General features: G+C 34.2%; 1 protein-coding gene across 2 annotated transcripts in view; it reads right to left on the bottom strand.

The window, feature by feature from the left end:
- LOC118193431 (thyrotropin-releasing hormone receptor-like) overlaps window positions 1-27792 on the bottom strand; it is a 380180-nt gene that overhangs the window by 219866 nt on the left and 132522 nt on the right. For both annotated transcript variants that reach the window (XM_085812238.1, XM_035364524.2), the window contains one exon: window positions 943-1968. In XM_085812238.1, the coding sequence (XP_085668364.1) occupies window positions 943-1794 (852 nt within the window). In that variant the 5' untranslated portion in view covers window positions 1795-1968. The remainder of the gene's footprint in view (window positions 1-942; window positions 1969-27792) is intronic.

The raw sequence follows: 27792 nt of genomic DNA, 5'->3' as shown, positions 1-27792 counted from the left end.
GCTGGCTCTGTGACTCGGGTGTCTTCTTTACTTTGTACTTAAAACCGAGGTGCCCGGCGGCAAGGTGACAGCGTGATTACTTGCAACGACTATGGTGCTGCCCAATGCTTGTAAAAGCCGGGCGGGGCTTGCGCCCGCGAGAATTAGGTCCCACCGACGGGGAATACCCCAAACTCTGGATGGGTCCCATATAATGAGGACCTGGGAACGGTAGTCCTTCGTCCGGTGTGTATGTCAGCTATGCTGATACACCCTGCATAATCGTTCCACAACAAACGATCAAAAGCAAATATCAACAAGACGGATGACAAAATACACGCGAAGAAGCCACAAAATGTGACCTCAGGCGGTGAACAGTAAAACAATGACTACCTATCGATGAAACGCCACCAGCAGGACCGAAAGTTTTAAGAAGGCTCTAAGGAACTCATCATCATATTTCACTCAATTCGGTCTAAATATGTTCAATTTTAAACTAAAGATACTAGTATAATAAAATAGCACATGCGTGAGGGTACATCTTATTTAACAATTAGTATATGGAGCTAATTAAGTCTAAAAATTTTTAAAGTTAGAAGACATTGCCACAATAAATAATAATCTTTAATGAGTTCTCTGGTAGTTTTAGATCTTCCTTCAGCTAAGTAAGTAAACTTTCCTTTTACTATACAGATAACAGTTTTAGTACAGTTTCAGTCACTAAACGGCTTTTTCATAAAGGTTTCAAAAATCGGCAGAACATACCACAACCATACTTTGAATAAGTTTCAAAGGAAAATCTAAATAATAATTCCAGTAACAATGAAATGACGTTAATCTTCAAAACATGGATTTATATTTTACTATCATATTGATACTTTTTCTTATTGAACCAGGTTTTAGCCGACATGTTACTGGCCACCAGCAAAAGTCCATCTAGTTAAAAAAAAATAACATTCTTACCTGAGCTCTTGCACTGGTTCCATTCGTCGAGGACGTTTTAGACTCTTGCGGACTGACCATCCCGTTCGATTTTCCATCAGAGTTCTTCTGTATGTCCCTTGAAAACAATACCCGGGCAATCAGCCCGTACAAGACGCATGAAAGCAGCAAAGGAAAGATGTAGAAGAGTATAAAGTCAGCAAAAAAGTACCCCAAGTAGTTCTGTCGCGAAAGAGCAAACGTGCAGGTTTCTCGATCTTGAACACCTTTGTAATGTAAAGGTTTCGTTTTGGTAAGAAACAACCAAGGGCTGCAATATAAACAAGCAAAGATCCAGACAAATATTATGATCTTCTTTGCTCTGCTAACTGTGCACACTATCTGGGCCTTCATCGGGTGGCATATGGCTATGTACCTTTCCACTGTGAAAGCGGTTATGGATAACGAGGATACATTGATGCCTAGATACTGGAGGAAGATGAAAATGGCACAACCGACACGTCCCCAGATCCACTCGTCTCCAAGAAGATAGTATGCAAGTATTTCATTCGGGACCGAGGCTATAAGAGTCATAAAATCTGCGATGGACAAGCTCACCAGGTAACAGTTGGTAGGAGTGTGCATACTACGAGTACGTGTAACGACGATGACAACCATGATGTTTCCCAAAATGCCCACAATGAGGACAATGCCTTGGAATACAGTTCCAACAATCTGGTACTTAAGGGAATAATAGGATGGATCCTTGGGCTCACGCATTTCAGGTTCGTAGAGGCAGGTGAGATTGCTGTCAGATTCATTGGGGTGGAAGTAGCAACTCCACTCTAAATCGGATATGTACGATGGCGAAATCGTAGGACCAGACATATTCATCTTGAAATGAATTAAAAGCTAACTTCGTATTATCTTAAGCGTTAGGTGAAACTTTCAACCATATTTACCAGCAAAGAATTAAATATATTGCAGACGATAATTAAAAACCAAAAGTTTCATATTTTATACTTCATGAATCTTGATTCTTGCTGCGCTTTCAGATGTCTGGAAAACCTGAAACAAAATGAAATATATAAACATATTTCAGTAAACAAAAATATGTCTAATTGAGCAATTATTATTAATTACTTCAAAATGTTATTGAAACCTTATATTGTAGAGTCATTAGGTCAATTGGAAGCAGAAAAGATGAAAAATATGCAACCACCTTCACTGGGAATCGAACCACGACCTCTGGAATACCGGCCCAGCGTGCTACCGTTACACCACGAAGGCACGCCTGAGAAGTGGGAGAAATACCTTATATACTCCAATTTTTAAAGCGCGACTAGGGTTTTAGGGGACCTAGTCCCCAAATCCTAAGTGCGGAGAATGATCATCCACAAACCTTTTGGTTCGGGCGCCACTTGTAGAGTCATTAGGATTTGAAAGCAAAGCAGAAAAGATGAAAAATATGCAAACCGCCTTCGCCGGGAATCGAACCACGGACCTCTGGAATACCGGCGGTGTCCCCGTCCTCCGTCACCTGTTACCTGCCACCTGGAATACCGGCCCAGCGTGCTACCGTTACACCACGAAGGCACGCTAGACAAGTGGGAGAAATACCTTATAATATAAGTATTTATGTTTATTTAATTTTATTTTGATTTCTTACGCATTTTTATAATGCATTGTTCTTATTTACATATTTATGAATTTAATATATTTTAAATAAAAACTTCAGCTTGTATTTTCGTTTCATGAAATTGGCCGGCACCTATTTTTTTTATTGTTTATTTTTGCAATGTATTTTAGAATAGAGTTATTTCAAATAATTCAGTTTATGAAACGTGAAAATAGCTCCAACCTGAGGTATCGGCAGAAACTCTCCTGAAAAATCTCGGCGATGTGCAGAAATGTATCGCCAAATTATCAATATTTTTTTAAGTTTCATGAAAATGCATTTTTGAAGCACAAAGAACGATTTTTCTCGAAGCTTCCAGAAAACCGGCCCAGGAATATAAATACGACTGCTTTGTTGCTGAAAGTCAGTCAGTTCAGAGTCGTGATTATTGTAGGGAGCTACTGTTTTAGAGCGGGTGTTATGAACCATTTTTGCCTCTCGCACCTCTTTCACCCCTGCTAGATCATTCCTCCCCTTAAAAAATTCAAAAATAAATTATTCAGATGATTTTTAACGTGTTTTATAAATTAAACAAAACAAAGTGTAGAAAATGTTTTAAATACCAAACTTAAGAGCAAATTTTTACATTTTTACATAAGTAAAACTATATACAGGGCCTCAATCGAAAGAGGATACGGGAAAAGTGTGATAAAAGCCCTATAATAAAAGGAAACAAAATCTAATTCTTACATGACATACCGTGTTTGAAAACGGAAAGTGCATTAGAAGAGGCGCTGGAAGTTATCTACCCCTACCTGTACACACAATTTAAACATGGCAATGCGTGTTCCTTAACCCTCTGGCTATCATCCCGCGAGTTCCATTGGCAACTTAAATGTAGCAAAATTTGCTCATCCCGCGACTTCCGCGGGCATGTTTTTCTTCCTTTATTGAGGAGCGCATCCCGTTTTTCCCCTGTTTAACCACTGTAATAAATTTCGTGATTACAATACTACCTTTTTTACTTCATACAAGGGGAAAAATGTATATTTCTTCCTTTTCATCTGGCGTAATCAGTAAAAAGATCACTATGAATTCGTAAAGTTGTAGAGTCATTAGGTATTTCGGAAGCAGTAAAGATGAACAAAAGCAACGCCTTCGTCGGGAATCGAACCATGCACCTCTGGAATACGCACCCGGCATGCAGACCACTACACCACGAAAGCACGCTAAGAAGGCGGGATAAATACCTTATGTATACTCCCTCTTTTAAAGGGCGACTGGGGTTTTAGGGGACCTAGTCACCAATTCCTGGGTGTGGATAATCATCATCCACCACCCTTTTAGTTCGGGCGCCACTGTAGAGACATTAGGTATTTTTGAAAGCAAGAGAATTGAAAAATGAGCAACGCCTTACCCGGGAATCGATCCACTGACCACTGGAGTACGCGCCCAGCATGCAGACCACTACATCACGAAGGCGCGTTAGGAAGGCAGGAGAAATATCTTATAAGGTAATCACATTTATATATTTATAATTCTTGTTTGAAACAACTAAATAGCAGTGCGTCACGTTACGATTATGTGTTCTAAAACCATGAATAAATATTTAAGTTTAATTCGTAAAATTAAAATACATAATTATCAGCTTTTTTAGGGGGAGACAAACTATACATTTGAATCAGAGCGGTTTATTTCAAATAACGTTTTTGGAAGTTTTCTGTTATCTTTCCGAAAAAGTCAGTTTTGTTAAAACCAAAAACAACTTATTTACACATTACTCCGCTCCCAGACAATTATAGCAAATACTCGATGCGTATTATAGCGTAAAAACTGATGGAAATTCTCAGTAAAAGCTAGAATTGTAGAAAATTAACAGAATTTATTTGCTTCTAAATTACACGCTTCGAAAATAAATTATAGAAGAGCTGTAAAACGACTATGCATATTAAATTTCGTTCCAATATAAAAGAAAGGCATTGTTTGGGAAAAGTAAATTATGTTGTCATATATTTTGGTAGCTTTCCTTTTTAAGTTTAAAACTGTTCTTTTTTTTTCCCTCTTATTCTCTTATTACTCTTTGAGTCACAGACAGCTTATTTTTCTTTTCAAATATCTTACGGAGGGGATAATTCTCTTAAAAAATTCTGTTTTTTGGGGGAAAAGCATCCAGCGTTTGGTATGACAATAAAGAACAAAAACATTAGTTCGTTTTCTAAATTTAATTATTACTGGAGAACCATAGCCTCAGGCTTAGGCATAATAATTAATTTGGAAAAACCTAGATGGTAGTATAATATCATTAAAAAATCTGATATGGACACTACATGATTTCCCTGTACGATATATTCAATTTTACATATCTTTCCTGCAGTTTATTGAAACTTTCTTCCTCGAATTATGCAACTTAATTAACGAAGCCTCGAGGCAAGTCGAAAATGACATCAAAAACTGAAAATTCTGAAATTAAATATCCCACTCAATTTTTGCCGTACGACAGTCAAACTTCTTATACATTTTCGCAAACAAGAATGAAACTTTCGCAAATATTAATATAGGAACCGGAAGACCGCAATAAAATTTAGATTATTGCGGTCTTCCGGTTCCGCAATAATCTAACTTTTATTGCGATCTTAGATTCCGTTATTTATCCAAATTTTTTTTTTAATTTGGCATTGCCAAAAAATGACCATTTTCGTCATTGAAAACACTTTTGCAACTGGAAATATACGAACTGAGTGTGCAGACCACTACGCCACGAAGGCAGGAGAAATACCTTATATACTCCCCCTTTTAAAGGAAGATTTTTTTTTTTTTTTTAGTTCAAAGGTATTTGAATCCCGAAGGACTATTAGTTTCGTTTTGGCATTTTGCGTCGGACGGATAAATGTCGGTTCACTTTTCAAACTGTTGCCATAAAATGTTAGAGTCCTGCATTATATTTGAAGAAATTAAATAATGAAAATCTGCGTAAATTTATGTATATTTCTCACATTGTCATAAAATAACGGTACATAGAGTCATCGAATTTTGAATAACGTAATCCTCCAACGAATATGCACATGTGGAAGACCAAATTTGAAATTTGAAATTTGTTTTATGATCGATTTCCTACTTTTTAAAACTTCGACGAATTTTTGATTAACAAACTCAAGGATTTCAAAGCGAGAAATGGCAACGTTGTGCAGAAAAAACATTTTTATCTCCAGCGCGTGAGTCTCTGTATTGGAAATTCTAAAGATAGGCTCGTTTTAAAACTATTTTGCGATATTGCTGTTGCACTGGATCTTATGGTTTAAGTGCGAGGAACATGATATTTAATAAAGAAAGGTAACACACAAAATGTTAAAAAACGCCCCTTTGGACGTAATTTAAAATCTGAATCATTTCAGTTTTTTTTTTTTTTTTTTTTTTTTTTTTTTTTTTTTTTTTTTTTTTTTAGGGGGGGACCTAATCGCCAAATCCTGGGTGAGGAGAATCATCATCCAAGACCCTTTTAGTTCGTGCGCCATTGTAGAGACATTAGGTATTTTTGGAAGCGTGCAAAATTAAAAATAAGTAACTCCTTCGCCGGGAATCGAACCGCGAACCTCTCAATTACGCGCCGAGCGTGCAGACCACTACACCACGAAGGCTTGCTAAGAAGGCGGGAAAAATATCTTATAACCTCAATGTGAAGATATCAGAGGCCTTTCATGTAACATTAAATAAAAGCTACTACAATTAACATGTAATTTCACTGAAATTATTTACATGTATACAAAATTCGTTACAGTAAATAAATCCGAGAATGTAAACATACAATCTTACTCAAAATGATCACCGAACGGTTACAGCTGACTTTTTTACCTATGGCTTTAATAAGCATGACTATTGGTGATGTCCAATACCGATGGGTACATTAGCTATACTGGCCATCAGAGTTGGTTATACGTAGAGGAAATACTGGTCATTTTCGGAGATAGTTGCTATAAAATGCTTCACCGAAGAAATCTTTTAAAACGACTACCCAGAATTCGAGACAATTTTACTCTTCTGTAGAGGTGCTCCGCTTACAGAAGACTACTGTTGATAATATCCAATCCCGATGCTTGTTTAATTTCTAGAAGTGCTAATCTCTTTCGGAAATGGTCATCATGAGAAGTTACATTAGAGAAATCTCTCTCAGACAATTACGAAGTTTCCAGTAAATGAGAATATCTAACAATCATTTAATTACGTTCTCAGAAATATTGGTTGCTGTCAGGGGTGTTTTCTTGGGACTAGGATAGGCATACCCTGTTTCACTGCATTTGGTAACCAATTATGGCACTCAAATTTCACAATCAAACATAAATTTCGACATTTTGGATTTGCTTCTTTACTTCCTTGTACGAAATAAACGAAGCATTGTAATCACGAAAATTCTGGGCACCATATTTCAAAGAAAATATCCATTTTGTCCGCTATCGAATGCAATTTAACGATGGTTTCACGTGACATCTTTACCTAAGGACTATTTAATCAAACGAATTATAAAACTGATTTAAAATGGATGCAGAAGTGTTTTTTTCCCCGTGGCGTACGTACGTACGTACGTATCTCGTATAACTCAAAAACAAGCAGCCTCAGTACGTTGAAATTTTGTATATAGGACTGCTACAACCCGTAGTTGTTCACCTTCCTTTTTTGTTGCAATCGGCCGCATCGAAAGTATAATTTGATCGCTCTGTTACTCGGCTCAGTGATCTCAGGTTTTTTATTCCTATATGTTGGTAAAACATGATTGAATTGCGTGGTTCCGATCGTCTGGTTAAAGTTTTTATGCCTTTAGTTAATCTGCATACAATATTTGTAGAATTATCAACAATTTCAAAAATTTTTAATTGCTCTTACGCCGAATTTTTGTTACCATAATATGCATATTTGTTTACATTTGAAACTTAGCGGAACAGTGAATTAATTCTTTCTGCACCTTCAGTGAGTTTCGCAGAGTGGGAATTTTAGTTCTGTGGACAGAAACATCTGCCTTCTTGTTTAAGTGAGTTAAGTTGTTTAAGTGAGACTAAGCCTAATTTTTTTTTTTTTTTTTTTTTTTTTTTTACCATAAAAGTCATATTTGTTTACATTTAAAACTTAGCAGTATAGTGGATTTGTTGCCAATCTAAAGATACTAAGCTTCGCAACAAAGTAACGTGATTATTATTGTTAATTAAATTATGCTTAATCCATTCTGGAATTTTCATTTAAGTTATTAAATTATCCCATATATTGACTTCGCACAGCGTCGACAACAAATTAAGTCAGTTTCTACACCTTCAGTGTCTTTTTGACCAAAAGTAAACTTTCCTTTTTTTGCATCGAGAAATCTGTCTTCTTACCCGCTGGCCGAATGGCGTATTTTTGTGTAGAAACTGTACTTTCAATTGTGAAAATTTTTTTAATTGTTTTAACTGTATTTGGTGTTTTATGTTTTTCTATACCTTTCAATTTTTAATGAGAATATTGAAAGTTTTTATGTATTTTTGCCTTGTCGCGAACTGAAAACTGAATTAACTGAACGAGAAATATATCTCTAATGAAACTGGAGGAAGTACGTTTAAATGAAATGAATAAAAATTCGTATAATTTAATATTCAGTACAAGGAAGTCATGTGGTGCACATACGGCTTTTTTTTAATACATGCAGTAAAAAATTACCTAGCTTTTTCATAAATTACTTAGATTCATAATGATTTCAATGGTGTTCATCTACATATATCAGTTGACAATAGTGCTCGTTAAAGATAACTATACTTAAATATAACATAGAAAATTTGATATTGCAAATCTAATAAGCAAACGAGTAGCAGTCATACACAAAGAACAGCTGTCTGGGGATTCTAACACAACAGCACAATCGATAGATAGCTGTACCTAGCTATTTCTCTTGCTGCGTTTCTGCAGAAGTTGTTTTCGCTTGAATAGTACCGTCTCAGACAGAACATTTCGAACTGCTGCGATCACTTCAATATAGAAATAAATATTTTCTGCTGAAATTTACCTTATAATACCTATAAAAACTCCAATGGCTTAAAAAAGGTATTCCTTTTCTGAAAAACGTTTTTGAACTGGAAAACTGAAAAAGAAAACGTTTTTTACGTCCAGCAAAAAGCGAGATTGTTTATCGGAGATTCTGAAGATATGCTGTTTTTAAATATTTTGAGATTTGGCAGTTGAATGGAATTTTTGTGGCGTAAGATCCAAGAACGTGAGATTTAATAAGCAAGGCAAACACACAAAATGTTAATAATAAAAAAACAAGAAAAACGTTTTGTAAAGTCATGTTAGTAAGAAAATTGAATATTGATACTATGAACTTACAAAAAACAGGAAAAAGAAAAATATATGTAGTACTTTACGATGCACCGGGAATTCTAAACATATACTGCTATGCTGCGTTTAAAATTTTTGTAATTTTGCTGTTGAATTCCATCTTATGTGGCGTAAGTGGGAAGGAAGTCATATTTAATAAATGGTGTTTACAACCAAAACGTTTATAACAAAAAAACACACAAAAAAAATATCAGTTGTAGTTTACTACGAAATCTCAACACTGTTATGATGACCTGGAGAGACTGAAAAAAAATTTACTCTACTTCGTCGATAGCGCATCAACAACAATAGAATAAATGTACTCTTTAAACTTCACTATATTTGTTTATCATAGCCACACTCTGGCGCTAGGTTCACTTAACAGCGTTATATTTCGTTCAGATTATAACTCCGAATACACAAATGCATTTGAAGAATTATCTAATCGTTGCCACATGTTCTATTCAAATACTATAATAAAGCTAGAACGATGTATAAAAGAAATTAAGCAAACAAAACCAAAAAGAAACAGTCTTTCACAGACGATTCATTATTTCTCGTTCAATTAATTCAGTTCTCACTTCGCGAGAAGGCAAAAATACATAAATGCTCAAAATATCTATATTAAAAATTACGAAGTTAAGCTTAAACACTTATTTCCTCGAAAAACGTCCAGAAAGAATTAAGCATGATTTAATTCGCAATAATAAATGAAGGCGTTATCTTTGTTCTTGCAAAGCTTAGTCTCTCTAGATTGGCAACAAATCTACAATTCTGCTGTTTCAAATGTAAACAAATATGTCCGCCATGTTATTTAAAACTTAACCGCACTTAAACAGCTTTTAAATTGTTGATAATTGTACAAATATTGCATACAGATTTACTAAAGCCATAAAAACCTTAACCGGAAGATAAGGACAACATAATTCAATCATTTTTAAAGCCAAAAATGTACAATTTACAAACATATAAGAGTAAAGAAACTGAAATCACTCAGCCGGGTTAGAGAGAGTGGATATATATATGCATATAGTTATATACTTTTGGGTAACAGTAGATATATATATGCATATAGTTATATACTTTTGGGTAACAGAGTGGATATATATATATATGCATATAGTTAATTGCAACCATAATAGGAAGTGCACATCTACATGTTATAGCAGTCCTATATACAAAGTTTCAACGTTCTGAGGCTACTCGTTTTTGAGATATGCGAGATACGTACATACGTTTGTACAGACGCCACGAAAAATTCTCTTCAGAATTCATTTTAAAGCAGCTTTATAATTTTTTTGGAGCAAATGTGTTTTTTATTCTGTCCTTACGCACGGATGTCACGCAAAAATATCGTTAAATTGCTTTCGATAGCGGTCAAATTGGATATTTTCATTGAAATATGCTGCCTGAAACTTTTCGCAATTACAATACTTCCTTTTTACTTCGTGCAAGGAAGTAAAAATTAGATTTCTTTTCTATCGTCTATTATTATTAATTTCTTTTTTATACTACTTGCATTATATATTTCCAAAGCTCTTCCTGCAGCAATGATGTAACAATATTCATCACTTACTTAAAGCGAACTCATCAGGGCTTAATTTCTAAAATTAGGAGTTCCGGAGCTATATGGAAGACAGTCACCAAAGAGGAACAAAAGGAAATGAATAAATAAAATGACAATTAAAATTATTAATAATTTAAAAATTAAATAGTTATTTATTAATGAAATGAATTCATAATTAATATTCATAAATTATTAATTAATTGATAATTATTTAATGTAAAAAATTTAAATAAATAAAGATTAAGGTAATTAAATAATTAAAATTAAATAAAATGCAAAGAGATAAATTAAAATCTAATAAACGGTTTTTAATAAAATTTTATTGCAAAAAATAAAATTGTCGAGATAAAATTTCTACTGAAATTGTTGTTGCCGCAATTAACATATGGGACTTATTATGATAGTACGACTTAACTGATCATTTTACCCGAGGTTTATTAGCCCAAAGAGCGTTAGCCCAGAAGAGCTATTAATTTCTTTTGGCATTTTGCGTTAATTCATTATAAACGGCGAATCACTTTTTAAATTGTTGCCAGCAAATATTAGAGCCCTGCAACAGATTTAAAAACAATAAGTGATGAGGAATCTGCATAAATTGTATGCTTCTCGTATTGTGATAAAACGGCGATACCTACAGCCCTCCAATTTTGAATAACGCACGTCTCCACCCGAATATGGGCATCTGGAAGTCCAAATTTGGAATTTCTTTTATTATCTGTTTCATATTTTGTAAAGCATTTACGAGTTTTTCATTAAGAAACTCCGCGATTTCAAAGCGAGCGATGGCAACACTCTACCGGGGGGGGGAATTATTTCCAGCGCATGAGACTGTGTATCGGAAATTCTAAAGATATGCTCATTTTTAAAGTATTTTGTGATATGGCCGTTGAATTGAATTTTATGGTTTAATTGCGAAGAACATGATATTTAATAAATAAAGGTAACCCACAAAATGTTCAAAAAACGCCCTTTTGGGAGTAAAATAAAATATGAAAGCTTTTAGATTTTTTTTTTTATTATATCCAATTTCATAGTTCCAAGAAATGTTTGTCAGCCTATCATGCATGAAAACATTTTTTCGCGACAGTGCTCAATGTTAGAAAAATAAGTTTCTTTTATACGATCTTTCCACATAATTCTACTATGTTTATTTTGCCCTGTCAGAGATAATACGCGCAATGATATATAGCTTCATAAAGTTCTGTTTATTCTAACATATCCACTGTATTTCTTATATAAATCTTTTTACGAACAGCCTTTTCTGTGTATTTATATACCTGCCTTTCGACTAAGGAACTCACTGATCACTTTTGAAATGCCTTTATTTTATTTTTCTCTATTTCAACACATATATCCTAAAATCAAATATTTCGTACATCTTAGGAACATTTCCTACTAGTTATGGGTTGATGAATATTTTATTAAACGATCACTCGGATAAGCAGGTAGAAATTGACAATGCATTACAAATAATAATGATACACACCACTTTAAATAGCTGTAAATAACTGGTGTCCGCCGATAACACCGCAGCAAATACATCGCGGACGAAAACGTTGCGGAGAAAACAACGCAAGGCGAAAACGTCGTGCTACAAAACATCGTGGGAGAAAACATCGCAAAGAGAAAACATCGCAACCCTAAAACATCGTGATACAAAACATCGTCGTCGAAAATAAAGCGGTTCAAAAACTTCGCAGTTTAAAAACATCGTCGTCGAAAATATCGTGGTAAAAGGTAAAGTATCTACAAAGTACAATCATATGACGATAACATCGCAGACATGCTTTTTTCAGGTTTTAATAATTGTAAATGGATATTCCCATAATGATTTGTGAGCGCACTGTGTAAAGAAGGATAATTTTTACTTTCACAGTTTATTGACTAATAAATTTTTGCTGAAAAAGTTAAATTATTGCATTAATTAATTAAATGCAACTTATAGATTATACTTTTCATGCAAATTACCAGTAAAAACTTTATAAAAATGATTTATTAATGGTCGTTTTTAGTTAACTATGTCGGTTTAAAATTCTATTGAGTGCTATAAGTTGCATTAATTTTCTATGCTTAAGTTTCCTTCTTATTTTTCTCAGCAAAAATTTATTAGTGAATAAAAAATATGAAAGTAAAAATTATCCTTCTTTCCATCTTGCGCTCACAAATCATTATAGGAATATCCATTTACAGTTATTAACGCCTGAAAAAAGCATGTTTGCGATGTTATCGTCATGCGATTATTTGTAGATACTTTATTTTATCTCATAACTGCTTCCAATCGATTGCATTGATTTTATATTCATGTCATGATTTAGTTCTGGATGAGAGAAACCCCCCATTAACATTTTAGTCATGGCTGGAATAGTGATTGACATGGCAGACATACAAATTGCTTATTAGATAACTGGAATTTCGGACAGCGCAAATAGCTCCATAATCAACAGCATCATTTTTTTTTACAAATAATTTCTTTTGACATCTTCTTGGACTTTTCTTGAAACATTTCTTCTTGTTTACATAACACTATGGGTGCTTCAGTTTTATGGCTGGTTTACTATGGGTGCTTCAATTTTATGTATGTGTTACGGTGAAACACCGAAATCTGGAGAATGTCGACTTTCAACTGTGAATGTTAACATTCACATAGTCGCTTGGTGTATGGTCCGAAATATTTTCCAAATACTCTTATTTCTGACTTACACCGGTCAATGTCGACATTCACCATGTACTAATGGTGAATGTTGAACATATAAGAATATTATATTTCCTTCTCCGTAATTCATTCGCGAAAAAACGCACTTGAAACTCAGAATAAGAACTTAAGAATATAAGAACTTAAAACACACACAGTACATTCAAAATGAGAAAGGAAAATAATAGAAGTTATAAACTTACCAAATTATGTGATTCAAATCTTATTTATTGCAACAACCTAAACTATTATGACACTTTGAATTGCGCAAAAGGCCCTTGCTTTTAGAACTGCATTTATTTGTGGATCACTTCCTTTTGCAATGGCAGCCTGTACATATACTCCTCTCTTTTCGACCTACACCAGAGCATATCTGTGATTGTCGACATACACCGGTGAGGGTCCGAATGTACAAGAATGTAAAGAAATATTCGATCTTTCACGGGCGTATTTGGTGAATGTTGACATTCTCCGGTGAAAGTTGACATTCTCCAATTTCGGTTTTTCACGGTAACATATGCGCAACATGCTCTTAAACTGTAGATGAAAACAGCAAAACCATTAATTACACACGCTTGCGAAACGAAAGCATTGAAAGTATTTGTAAACTCGGCTTCTTTGTTTTAGCTTTGAATGGTGATTGTACAAGAGCTTTTAAGAAGTGCGGATCATTGCAGATGACCTAATTACGTAAGTGTCGCAGTGCAGATTCCTTGAAGCGGACGTAGGCGAACTGAAATCGGAAGATGTAAGGGGCATATCCAAATTAAGTTTGTAATTTGTTAGCAATTTTCTTTCATATTTTATATCTTTATGTGCATAATGGCCATAGTTCTCAGTGTAGTGGTCGCATATTGTTGCGTGCGTACGGGTTCGTAATGGATTGAATGCAGAAGTCGATAAAAGTTAATAATGGGACAAGTTAATAAAAACTACTAAAACACAAAAGAACACAATTCAAAGCAGAGAAAGTTAATCCGATCTCGCCGCGAATTCGTTACAAGCAGCAACCAGAACTAAGTAAACAACAACTGAATTGAGATGTTTTCCTCCCGCTTTTATAAGCTTTTTAATTCTACGAGAACACTCTGGTATTTCCTCGATAGCAAAAGAGTACAATTTACGAGATATCTATTTATTAAAATGTTAAATGCCCGTGCGCGTGTATTTTAATTTTTCCTGCGTAGGGTTCTCTTCAAATAAGTTGAACAAGAACTAAGTAAAGTTTTCGTCTGCTTGTTGAAGCAGGTATTCTCCGCCCATTGCTGCCAGTATTCACTGCTTGGCACTTTTAAATGCAGTTTATCGGTTTGTAGGCAGTTGAAGAGAAAGTGATCTGCATCACCTACCGCGCCACATTCAGCAGTCTGCAATGTTGTATTGGCAAAGGATACTTCATGGACGACAATGCAACTATTCATCGGGTCAGAAGTGTTCAAAATTGTTTCGCCGAATATCATTCTGACTTCCAACACCTTCCCTGGACACCGCATAGCCAGAATCTTAACCCCATAGGAAATGTGTGGGATATGGTGGAAAGACGCATCCAAAAGCACTCTCCTCTTCCATCTAACTTACAAGATCTCTAGCTACATAGCCAATGCATGGTATATTCTGGACGTAAATGCACTAAAAGCATGTAGACTCGATGCCCTAAGGAACAGAGCAATTATCCGTGCAAGAGGTGGTCCAATAAAATATTGATCTTCGGTTTCTTATTCATTGGCCAGTGTGTGTATAATATCGCAAGAATAAAGCTGAAATTGTGGGACGTTATTTAGAGATATATATATGAGCATCCAAGATGTTCATTTTCATAAAACACCTAGTCAAAATACATTAAATTATACAACACAAAATGCTAAGCGGAAAAGGTTTCTTCCTTTGATTTTAAACAAATTAGCAATTACGTTACCAATATGAAAAATATCGAATTTTGCCTTTCATTATAAATTTAGCTTTATAAATTACAAACACTATACAAGAAAATCAACTAATGCAATAATGTATTTACTTAAATAATATTGTAATAAATATGGTTTGGTTTGGTTTATTTAATTATGGCAAAGCACACTAGGGCTATCTGCCTAAGGGGATGGATGCCTTCGTGGAGGACTTTCTAAGGGAAACTGGCTCGTATACACGTTACACATGGGGAAAACCACGAAAACGCCCATGCAGCCAGCCAGTTCGCGGGATTCGAACCTCGGACCGAACTACCAGTGTTCAGTGACTTTACCGCTCGGCCGCTGGTGGGCCTGTAATAAATATGATAGACTCTTCACGAGTACACGTTTCATGGTAGTTCGTTACTCACCTCGCGGTTTCATGAACCACTAGATAAGTTCTGTCATTTCGAAAGTACATTTTTGTTGAACCAGAACACGATTTTAAATCTATCCTATGCCATAAATACTATGAAGAGTTTAAAATGAAAAGAAAATACTCTTAGCAACTCGGTTGAGCATGCAAAGAGCTCGTGGGTTTAAACTCTTTCGATGTGGAAATTTCGACTCAACTTAAAAACTGTTTGCTTTAAAAATTGGATTCGTAAAAGAAAGAGATTTAAAATAAAGTACCTGAACGAAAGTATCTGAAGGATTTAGTGCACCTAAAGAACTACCGGTTAGCCAATTTTACTTTACTTCCAAAGCGGAAATTTCAGTGAATATGACGCAAAATTTGTGCTAATTATGGGGAAAAAAATTCTTTTAATTTTTAATTAATGTGCTTCTAAAATGCTTGCTACTTCAAGTTTTAAGGAAAAAAATCTGATGTGTACACCACATGACTTCCTTGTACGGAATATTAAATTATACGCATTTTTTTCTTGCATTTCATTTAAACTTATTGGATTGAATTAAATCTACTTCGTCAATAGCGCATAAACCACAATAGAATAAATGTACTCTTTAAACATCACTCTATTTGTTTACCATAGCGACACTCCGGCGCTAGCTTCACTTACATTTCGTTCAGCATTACATTTCGTTCATATTATAACTCAGAATGCATATAAATTTATATCATTTGAAGAATTATGTAATCGTTGCCACATGTTCTATTCAAATACTATAATAAATTTAAAACAATGTATGAAAGAAATTAAGCAAACAAAACAAAATCGAAACAGTTTTTGGACAGACGATTCAGTATTTCTCATTCAATTAATTCAGTTCTCACTTCCCGACAAGTCAATGTATAAAAACTCAAAATATCTATATTAAAAATTACGAAGTAAATCTTAAACACTTATTTATTTAAGTAAATAAATTTACTTATTTATTTAAATAATCTTAAACATGTATTTATTATTAACACTTATTCTTATGATTCAAGGGGGGACTGAATTATTTAATTATGAACGAAACAGGAATGGTACGCCTCCTCAGCTCTACTCCAGTTTTCACTGAAAGAACCCGGAGGTAAACAACTAATCTCCTAGTTCAGAATTAAAATAACAATGTTATAAGATCAAAGTTAAAAATGAGAAACACCTTAAGGAAACCTGCGACTTCTGATGCAATCTAGTTCATCTGATGAGTCATGAGCCAATGTGGCATAAAATTAAATTATTTAGTATCAACATTATTTTCGACGAAGCGGAAACTTTCATTAGGAAATTAAGCAAACATGCTGCTAGCTTAATTCCGGTTAAGTGCTCACAAAAGAGCTATATCATTTTGATCATCATGAGGAACCTAAGTTTGACTAAAGTTTCATTTTTTTTTTTTTTAACTTTTGATTAAGAAAACATACAAAGTTACTTACTCATTACACATTTTTTGTTTAAATGAGTTATATAGCAAAGCATATAGCAAAGGAATGTTACGTATGCATTTAAAAATCATTAAAAAGTATATTTTAATAAAGTGCTTAATGTTCCTTTTGTTCTATTAGTGTTAAAATAAATAACTTTTTTTTAAAATATGCATTGTCCAAGAAGTATTTTCCTCGCATCTCTTTAAAATAAAATAAGGACATTTAAAACGAGGGCTATCCGCCTAAAGGTTGGGATGCCTTTGTTTTACATTCTACCGAACACGTTACAAAACCACGAAAACGCCCATTTAGGCAGCCCGTTCGGGAGATTCCAATCTCAGACCGAACTACCAGTGTTCATCGGCTTTACCGCTCGGCTGGTGGTAGGCTCTTAGGAAAAGAACAGAAGAAGAAACAAGTCATATAAAAAATTTTTAAAGTCAGTTCCTATTTAGGTCAACAAAGAAAAATTTTTAAAATACAAAAAAATTTAAAAATTTCTTTTAATTTAAAATTTTAAACATTTTTAATATGTGAAAAACTGTATAACATCAAGTGTCATCCACTACAAGTTTAAAAAAAAATGTATTGGAACTTGAGTGGATGAATAAAAAATATTTTATTAACGGTATAAAATTAACAATTAAATAAATAAAAAATTATTAACGTCGATTCCCACTTAGGTCAAAAAAGAAAAATTTTTAAAATACAAATAAAAATTTTTTAATTAAAAATTTAACAAATTTTATTATGTGAAAAAACTGTATTAACTTCAAGTGTCCTCCACTAAAACTTTAAAAAAAATGTATTGGAACTTGAGTGGATGAATAAAAAGTATTTTATTAACGGTTGAAAATTAATAATAATTAATTCAATAAAAAATTATTAACGTCAATTGCCACTTAGGTCAACAAAGAAAAATTTTTAAAACACAAGAAAATTAAATTAAATATTTAAAGAAATTTTATGATGTGAAAAAACTGTATTAACATCAACTGTCATCCACAAGTTTAAAAAAATGTATTTGAACTTGAGTGGATGAAAAAGTATTTTATTAACGGTTGAAAATTAATTCACAATTAATTAAATAAAAAATTTTAACGTCAATTCCCGCTTAGGTTAAGAAAGAAAAATTTTAAAAATACAAATAAAAATTTTAATTAAAAATTTTAAAATTTTATTATGCGAAAAAAACTGTATTAACATCAACTGTCATCCACTACAAGTTAAAAAAAATGCATTTGAACTTGAGTGGATGAATAAAAAGTATTTTATTAACGACTGAAATTTGAACAAGATGGAGAGTGTGAGCTAATAGTAGGAATTTTAAAGTGTTACGCATTAAGTTATTACGCAGTGTGCATTAAAAGGAAAAAGTATGAAAAAAAAGTGTGGCTCTAAAGAAGTGAGTGAAGCTTTGTATGTTTGGTTTACGCAGTTCACAAGGACAAATTTGTGCTTGTCTCAAGGCCTAATTTACAACAAAATGTGTTCCATTTTCGGAATTATTTTAAATAATGATTTTATAGCAAGTGTCGGTTGGTTCTACACATGGAAGACAAGCTACGGTATCCGTCAGTTGAGCATTTCTGATGGAAAACTCATCTAATTTTGGAGAAATGAAGGCAATCAAGAAAATATTTCACTAATTAATTGAAACTGAAAGTCTAACGAATGATCAGATATTTAAATGTAATGAGCAGGCCTTAATTATAAGATGTTGTTTCTGCCTTGCAGCCAGAACCGAAGCGGTTGCCTCTGGCTGTAAGGAGTAAGAAAAGGCTGAAGATTTTACCTTGCAGTAATGCTACAGCAAACCTCAAAATGAACCTTGTGATAATAGTAAAGACCCAAAATCATTCTCAGTTCATTCAACAGTTTCAAAAACCTGTCTTCTTGTAAAATATTGGGTACTTACGTATTATCGCAACCAGGTTGGCGCGATTTGTAAGTTTGAGTAAAAAAGTATGAATAGAAAATTTACATTTATTAATTACAGATAATTTTTAATACATTTTTTATATTATTTTGTTTACCCTACTTACAGCAACCTTATGTTAATTCATTAAAGCGAGGTGTGCGTAGTTCGTAGATTCGTTCGTTGCCTACATTGTGCCATGTCGCTGTGTACATGGATTCTTGTCTATATTTCGAACTTTAAGCCTAAAACGTCTCCAAAAACGCGGTTTTCACACATGCAAAAACTACGTTTTGAACACACGATTTAAGCTAAAACTCTGAAACAAAAAAAAAAACAAAAAAAAAATTTAGATAGCAAAAACGTAAATTTTCTAACCAAAAATATTTGACAAGAATCCATGTACACAGCGACATGTTTTAACTTAAAAAAAACATCTACGAATAGCACAATGTAGGCAACGAACGAATCTACGAACTACGCACACTTCGCTTTAATAAATTAACATAAGGTTGCCGTAAGAAAGGTCGCCAAATTTGGCGATTTATGCGAATTTTGGCCTGGTTGCGTTAATACGTAAGTACCAATATTGTTTCGTGCATATTTTACTCTGACACTTGTTCTTCTACATTAAGGACGTCGAAATCATGATTTTCTCTACAGTCTCTTTCAAATGCGATATTTACGATGTTCTCCTGAAAATCGAAAGTTTATGTACAGGTTATTTTAAGACAATCAACGTTACTCATTGTGAAAGATGTGACCTTGTTGCTACAGACTGTTCTCTTTTAATTAAGTGACCTTTTCCGAGTAAATGTCAGGTATTTCTCGGTCTAGAAAGCATGGAAAATGGAAACGACATGGCGAAACGATGCTCTGGAGAAACTACGATTCTCGAATCCAAACTATATATTAATCCTGACGTGATTTTACAGCGGATAGCTTTAAAATTAAATAATTAAATTTGAAAATTTCAAGTAGCTGTCTAACACATTCAAGAGTTTACCAGTAACACACTGAAGACTAACACAGTTTCAAATATTTAAAAATAAATGGCAAGAATTTAAAAATATAAAATCATAAAACTGAAAAGAATTCATTTCTTTTAAATTAAAGAAAATTAAATTTGAAAATTTCAGTTTGCGGTCTAACACATTCAAGAGTAAAACAACAATTTCAAATGCTTAAAAAAATTGATTAAAAAAAATATGCAAGATTTCATATTTTAAATTACGTCCAAAAGGGCTTTTTTTAACGTTTTATGTGTTACCTGTATTTATTAAATTTATTGTATCGGAAATTTTAGAATTTTCGCGCGCTGGAGATAAAAAACGTTTTTTTCTCCCGTAGAGTCTTGCTATGTTTCGCTTTTAAATCGTTGAGTTTGTCAATCAAAAATTCATTAAAGTTTTACAGAATATGAAATCGATAATAAAACAAATTCCAATTTTCAAACTTGGGCTTCCAGATACCCATATTCGCAGTAGGATTACGCCATTCACAACTGGATGACTCTAGGTACCATTGTTTTATCACAATGCGAGAAACATACATACATTTATGCAGATTCTTCATTATTTAATTTCTTCAAATATAATGCAGGACTCTAACAATTGTTGGCAACAATTTGAAACGTGATACGCCGTTTATAGGGTTCCGACGCAAATCGCAAAACGAAAACAATAGTCCTTCAGGGACAAAGCCCCTTTGGACTAATAATAATTAAATTTGAAAATTTCAGAAGTTAATAGCCCTTCTGGGCTAACGCCGTTTGGGCTAAAAATGATTTTAATAGGAAATATAAGACTTAGAAAAATTTATTCGAGCGGCAAGAGGCTTGATTACTGTAAAGGCCCTTATTTTCGCGGGCCTAATTTTCGTGAAAATGAATATATCGGTGATTTCGGGATTTGAAAATTTCGCGAAATTTATATGAACAGAATCGAATATTGAAAAATTTCAAAACTACCTAAGTAAAGTTCGAAGTTGAAAAATTCCAAAAGTACATCTTTTGCACAAAGCATTTTAAGAAACTTCCTTTTGTCCGAAAAGTTCGTGCCACCCGTCCCCGTCTAAATGGAGAGTTCAAGCTTTTGCTCGAGAATGAGTTCATTGAGTAATATTCTAAGGAGCTTCAATTTCTAGAGGAAATAGAATCTGTGGACTTGCGAATATCACGACTAAAACCGATTGACGCTTCTTGGCTTGTGCGCGTATTTAGCGGTATTGAAGCCAAACATGAGATAATTTTGAATAGCCTCAAAGAAGCTGGTATAAATAGTATTCGAAGTGAATGAGCTGCCTTCTATTAATTTTATTGTTTTATATTCGAGAAATATATTTGTATATTATTCCAAAAATAGTTATAAGAAAGAAAGTTGTCAAGTAAAAGCTTGTAACTATGCAATAAATCATTAAATTTTGGGTAAGTGGAAAATTTCTGAATTTTATTATTATTTGAGGCGGGAAAAAAAAGCATTTCGCGAGGCTTAAATTTTCGCGTTTACGACGGGCTCGCGAAAATAAGGGCCTTTACAGTATTTAAATGTCTAACTGGAAAACAAGCAAATGTATTCTGCAAAGAATTTTCTGTTTTAATCAGTAATTTTGGGTTTAAGCGTGCATTTTCAATCCAACTCCCTTAGCTTACCGCAAAATATGAATAAGTAAACTCCAATGCAATTTTACGAACAGCGCAAAATATTATTTGCAAATTTGCAATTTTGCAGTGTTATTCTTGGCTCCTGCTACCGTGGCTCCACTTCCCAGAGCTCCGAGCTGATCCTCACGGAGCCCAAGATTGAAGATGACATTACATTTTCTTCCTAACGGGGAGAGCTTAACTGTGAAAAGAACAGAGGGACTTCTGCCAGTGAGCTCAAAAACCCGACTTAGCGATGACGAAGAAACGTTTATCTTAATTTGCTCGAACTGCAATGCTGTATTCGAAAACTAGTTAAAAGAAAAAGACTTTTTCTCAACTAAAACTCGAATTCTCCGCAAAACTAATTAGAAATAGTAGCCCATATTTTATCTGAGTTTGCATTTGGAACATGGTCCAACTTTGTGTCCTAAAACTTAACATGGTCCAAATCTTAACTAAAACTCGAATTCTCCACAAAACTAATTAGAAAGAGTAGTCCATATTTTACCCAAGTTTGCATTTGGAACATGGTCCAAATTTGTGTGGATATATGTAGTAACACTTGCAATACCAATTTCAAATTTTGCTACTTATCAAGCGCAAATACTAAAAAGAACTAGTATTTTTAAGGCAATTAAATTTATATAAAGAACAGAATTACAAAAATATCGGAAAGGAATTCAAAGCAGTTAAGATCTAATATGTCAAACTGCATTAGCCAAACAGAAATCAAATAATATATCAAGTTTATAAAATCTGTAACGCATATATACATATTGTACGGATTGTTTACGTGTTAGGCCATAAGGCACTATACGGAAGGGAGGGATGCCTTCGTGGAGGACTTTCTAAGGCGAATTTGCTTCTATTAACAAGCTACACGTGGGGAAACCCACGAAAACGATGATGTAGCCAGGTTCGCGGGATTCAAACCTCGAACCGAAATACCAGTGTTCAGAGACTTGGCCTCTGGTGGGCCTATGTTTACATATTGAAATCCATTTTCTGCTGCCTTCTGAAATTTAACAACTCGATATGCAGAAAGGGTTCCATTTGGTTTATTTAAATACAGTAAGACCCCGCTTAACGCTGTTTCGGTTTAGCGCTCTTTTATTTCAACCCGGGGATTCCACGAAATCGCTCGCAGCATACGGGGATTCCCCGAAATATTATGCAGCGATAGGTTTCAAATACATATCCGAAAGAGTGTACTTGTATTTCCTGTTTGGTGCGGTATTATACAGACATATTTTGAAGGGGTCAATGTGGAAGATGTCGAAGAAATAATTCAAGAAGCAGCGGCTAGTCTTTCTAATGATGAGCTCAAGGAATTAACTGAACAAGAAGAAAACAAAAATGTCGACAGCAGTGATTCAGAAGAAGAGCAAAAAGAACTTTCGATGGCGTTTGTAAAAAGGAGTTTGTCTACCATAACTGAAATAATGGATCAATTCATTGAAAATGATCCGAATTTTGACAGGAGCTCAAAAGTAAGGCGTGGTGTTAGAGATGCTCTATCCGTTTATTAAGAACTTTTAAGAGAACAACGCAAAAGAAAAAGGCAAACAACATTAGATGCTTTTGTCACAAAAAGGCAGAACACTGAAAACGCGGAAGGCTAACTAAATATGACTGACTGAAAATTTTATTTGTTTTTTTTTTAAGAATATTCGTTTTGTTATTTATATTTTGTTTTTATTTTTGCAAGAAATAATAACGTGATATTAATTTGGGCTTTAAGAAATAAACGTTTGGTTTTATTTTTATTAAAAAAACATACTTTTTAAATTTAATACCTAACCAATTTCCTAGCCATCTTTCCCTAACCCCAATATTTAAAGGTAAAGATAGCCTCGTTTAGCGCTGTTTCGCATTACGCTCTACTTTGATGGAACGTATCCCCCGCGTTAAGCGGGGTCTTACTGTACAGCAAAGCCTCGAGGGCTATATGCCTAAGGGGAGAGGGATGTGTTCGTGGAGGACTTTCTAAGGAAAACTGGCTCGTATACACTTTACACATGGAAGGGAATTATGAAAGCGCCCATGCAGCCAGCCCGTTCCCGACATTCGAGCCTCAGCCCGAACTGACAGTATACGGTACGCATATTTCACAAGTGCACATCTGTGTAACCACCGAGGGAGTGGCTTCTAGGATGGACCAATGAGGATCCGGTAATATTTCTGTCATGTCACATGACCTTTCGCGTGCTTTAAGATTTAAGCAAGATGGTTGAAAATATTCTGCAACGCAATTTTCTGAACAAAATAAACTTTTCATTGCGAAGTTAGATCAAATATAGGCAATTATGAAGATTTCACTACCTGGTTGAAATAAATACAAACACATGTTGGATACTTCGCAAAAATATCGATGTGAAATATTACTTAATAAGTGGTAAATAAGATGAAGAAAGAAATCTATGATAAACATCTGAGCCCAAATGCAATCTTTACATAAAACTAGGCGTATGGGAAAAAAATGCGAACTTTTACTAATTTACATTCGTATACATTTAGTGTGTTAAATTTCACATTTAATAACTGCTCACTCTTAAATACACTACCTACACAAGAAATACTCATCAAACATTTATCTTTTTCACAACGAATATATTCAATTTATTTACATATAATTTTTAATGTTAGCAATGGATCAATGTATTTTGATCCTTACACTTTAAAAATCAAAAGAATGCAAGCACTGAAATAAGAAGATTCATTGTAACCCTTTCAGTCATTCTCAGCTCAATTAAAAAAATATACACTTGAATTCTCTTAATCCACATAATATGCCGTGAACATCAATTCAAATATTAATGCTTGATAAAAATCCCGAAAGTGAAATATCAGCGATTAATTAAAATCAGAAAACGAAAGCACTACAAGATTTCTACTATTACGCCATATATTTATAACTGCGAAACAAATGCAAATTAAAACGCAAACAACATATGCTCACATGCACGAAGATTTAGCGTCACAAGAGCAATAGCAGCTCATTGGTTCATATTCGAAACCCCTCCCTCAGTGGCTACGCTAATGTGCACTTGTGAAATATGCATACGGTACCAGAAACACCACCAGCGACTTTACCGTTCGGCTGCGGGTGGGTCCGATATGCAGAAAGGGAGCCTATCAGTCCGAAATTTACCTTAACGTGATTTTAAAGGTAGGCCTGAGCTAGGTTTTTTTAAATAAAGTACGCATTTTAAGACAGTCGGCCTAGATTAAACTAAGTTTGCATCCAGGCCGCATGCACCATCTGAAAGCAACTGGCTGACCAGAATTACTTTTAACAAAAATTTAAAAATTGCACAAAATTTTAAAAATTGAATTTTAAATTTCACTTGCTAAATATTTATCAAAGCATATATAAACTACAATTAAAAATAACGCAGAGGAAAATAATTCAAATTTATATTTGTTTTGTATCTGAAATCTAAAGGATAATAGCATAAAAGCGGCCGAGCGGTAAAATCGCTGAACATTGGTAGTTCGGTCCGAGGTTCGAATCCCGCGAACGGGCTGGCTGCATGGGTGTTTTCGTGGTTTTCCCCATGTGTAACGTGTATACGAGCCAATTTTCCTTAGAAAGTTCTCCAGGACGGCATCCCTCCCCTTAGGCAGACAGCCCTCGACGCTTTGCCGTAATTAAATAACCAAACCTAACTTAACCGAGGTTCGAATCCCGGCGAACGGGCTGGATGCATAGACGTTTTCGTGATTTTCCCGAGTGCAACGTACATACGAACCAGTTTGCCTTAGAAATTACTCCAGGAAGATATCCCTTCCCTTAGGCAGATAACCCTCGATGGTTTAACCGAGTATACGTTACACAGGGGATTCGGCGACATTATGATAAGCAGTAAACGCGATATTTGTGATGAAGAGCAAGCGAGTCATTTTGGTGTTGGCGAAAGTTTTCAAAATCGCGCCAAGACCGTGCCGTATCCTAGGATTTTACCTCCCTCGAGGGCTTTACCGTAACTATATAAACCAAACTAAAGGATAAATTAAAGTGTCATTACATGCCTGAGAGAAATTGCTTTTGATTATACTTCGTAACTCAAACGTACTGACAGCTAAATATTAAATTTTAAACTCGCATTTTTTTTCTCTCGTAATTCCAGTATATTTTCCAATATATGTATTTTTTTCAATATATTTTCCAATCACTAAATACCTTACTAAAACCGAGAATACCTGAATACTGAATCGCAGCCGGCTGGGAAACCAAATTTCCTGACTGTAGCAATATGGGAAGTTCTCCGACATTACACATTAGTCCCGTGGTCTGAGACCAGGCTCCAATCTATTCGTGCGCATGTAAGCTCAATCCATACCAGCCTACCAAACAACTGAGCGGTGACGTCGTTGAACACTGGTAGTTCGATCTGAGGTTCGAATCCCGCGAATGGGCTGACGTGATTTTACCCATGTGTAACTTGTGTAAGTTTCCCTTAGAAAGTCCTCCACGAAGACATCCCTTTCCTTAGGCAGATAGCCCTTGAAACTTCTCCGTAATCACATAAAACCAAACCAAATCAATACTTATGTCTCTAAAACTATAAGTACCGTATTTGTAAGAAATACATACTCAAATGTATTCGCCGGCCGCATAAAACTGCTTCGGGGACCTCGAATTTAAAGCCACTGTTTTAATGACCCCCCCCCGTTCAAAAGCGGAACTTTCTTTTAAAAGCTGACATCATGTAACGTCAAATGCTTTAATTTAAAGCAGTTCTCAGATAAGTTTGTTCTTTTTTCACGCTGCATTACATAAGAATATTCAGTCTTAGTTTAAGTTGTAGCCTAGATTTCATGATAAAAAGTTATTTAAGGAAACTTCTAACTATCATATTTTAAACAAATGCCATTGTAATAAGAATATAGTTCCAGAATTTACTTACGAAGCTCTAAAAATTATCTGTTTAGTTTTTATAAATGCGTATGTATAAAAACCTGACTCCTTCAAGCTATTTTGCTTTCCACATAGACTCTCCTGCAGCCGTTGACAGAAAAGCTAGCTGAACGACGATACCCCCCCCCCGGATATAATCCGGGCAGGCTGGCTGCATAGGAACTTCCGTGTTTTTTCTCATGTGTAACGTGAATACCACCCAGTTTCCCTTAAGATGCCCTTCACTAACAATAAGACGTCGAGTATTTTGTCTTAAATCTTAATCAACCAATCAATCGTTTTTACGTAAGACTAAATCAATGCACTTTCTTGCTAATAAAAGAACGTGAGAAAATTTTCACTTTCTCAAAAATAAAACGGCCAAAACCTCGTTCACTTTTATTTTATTCAACTGTTGCAGAAAATTATGACTTGTTTTAAATATTCTTTTACTTCCAAAATTAAAGTGTCAAAAGATTTAGGATAACTTTGGCTTTGAAAGTTTACAAAGAATAGGGCAAAAGAGAAAAAAGTGGTCAGTTTCACCAACAATTATCATGTATCAAGCTTTTTACTTCAACTTCTGTAGACAACAAACTTCCACCGACTTTGGGAAATAGTTCGAGTAGATAGAAATTGTAAACTTGAGGATAAATCTACAATATTATATTTAAATATATTCTTCGCGGTAAAATCCTAGTATACGGTGCAGCCTTGGCGCGATTTTGAAAATTATCGCCAACACCAAAAATGATCCAAACATCAGTATACTATGCGCTATTTGTGTATATACATAGTATATACTATGTATAACAATATATATTCTTTGAATGACCCGTTTACTACTCATCGTATATGTCCCGTTTTTGCTGTATGTTCCGTTTTTGCTGCTTATCATAAAGTCGTCAAAAGTAGCCAAATCCCGTGTGCACCGGATACTAGGATTAAACCATTCTTCGCCTTAACGTCATATATCTCCTAGTAACAAATCTCCTCTGATATACTTTAGTATACCGTCATCAACACTGCCACTATCTTTCAGGTATTAAAAAGTTTTCTCTTTATTATTTAATAGTGTTTAATTTTAATTTCCGAAAGCTTTCACAAGAAATTTCTATTTTTTAAAAGTCAGAAATACCTGCGTATAGATAAATCTATATATAGATCATTATGCATACATGCATAAGAGAAGCTAAAGTATTAATATACAAAAATATCATGACAAGTAAACAAAAAAATGTAAATTACCACAGTGTACATATTAAACAATGTAAAAACATGCAGAAATTGACATTATAAATATGTAATTTTATACCAATAATGCAAAAATACAGCATATAAAATATTTTATTATTTATTAAATCATTCTGAAAATAGTAAAAACAGATCATTGTATTGCAGATCACTGCAGAAAAATAATATCAAATCTTGGAAGTCAAAACTGCAGAAGTGTAGCCA

Source organism: Stegodyphus dumicola, chromosome 2 (assembly GCF_044657685.1).
Source record: "Stegodyphus dumicola isolate Sdum_Otavi_A_Nest chromosome 2, ASM4465768v1".
NCBI lineage: Eukaryota > Metazoa > Arthropoda > Arachnida > Araneae > Eresidae > Stegodyphus > Stegodyphus dumicola.
This window is presented reverse-complemented; position numbering and strand designations above follow the sequence as displayed.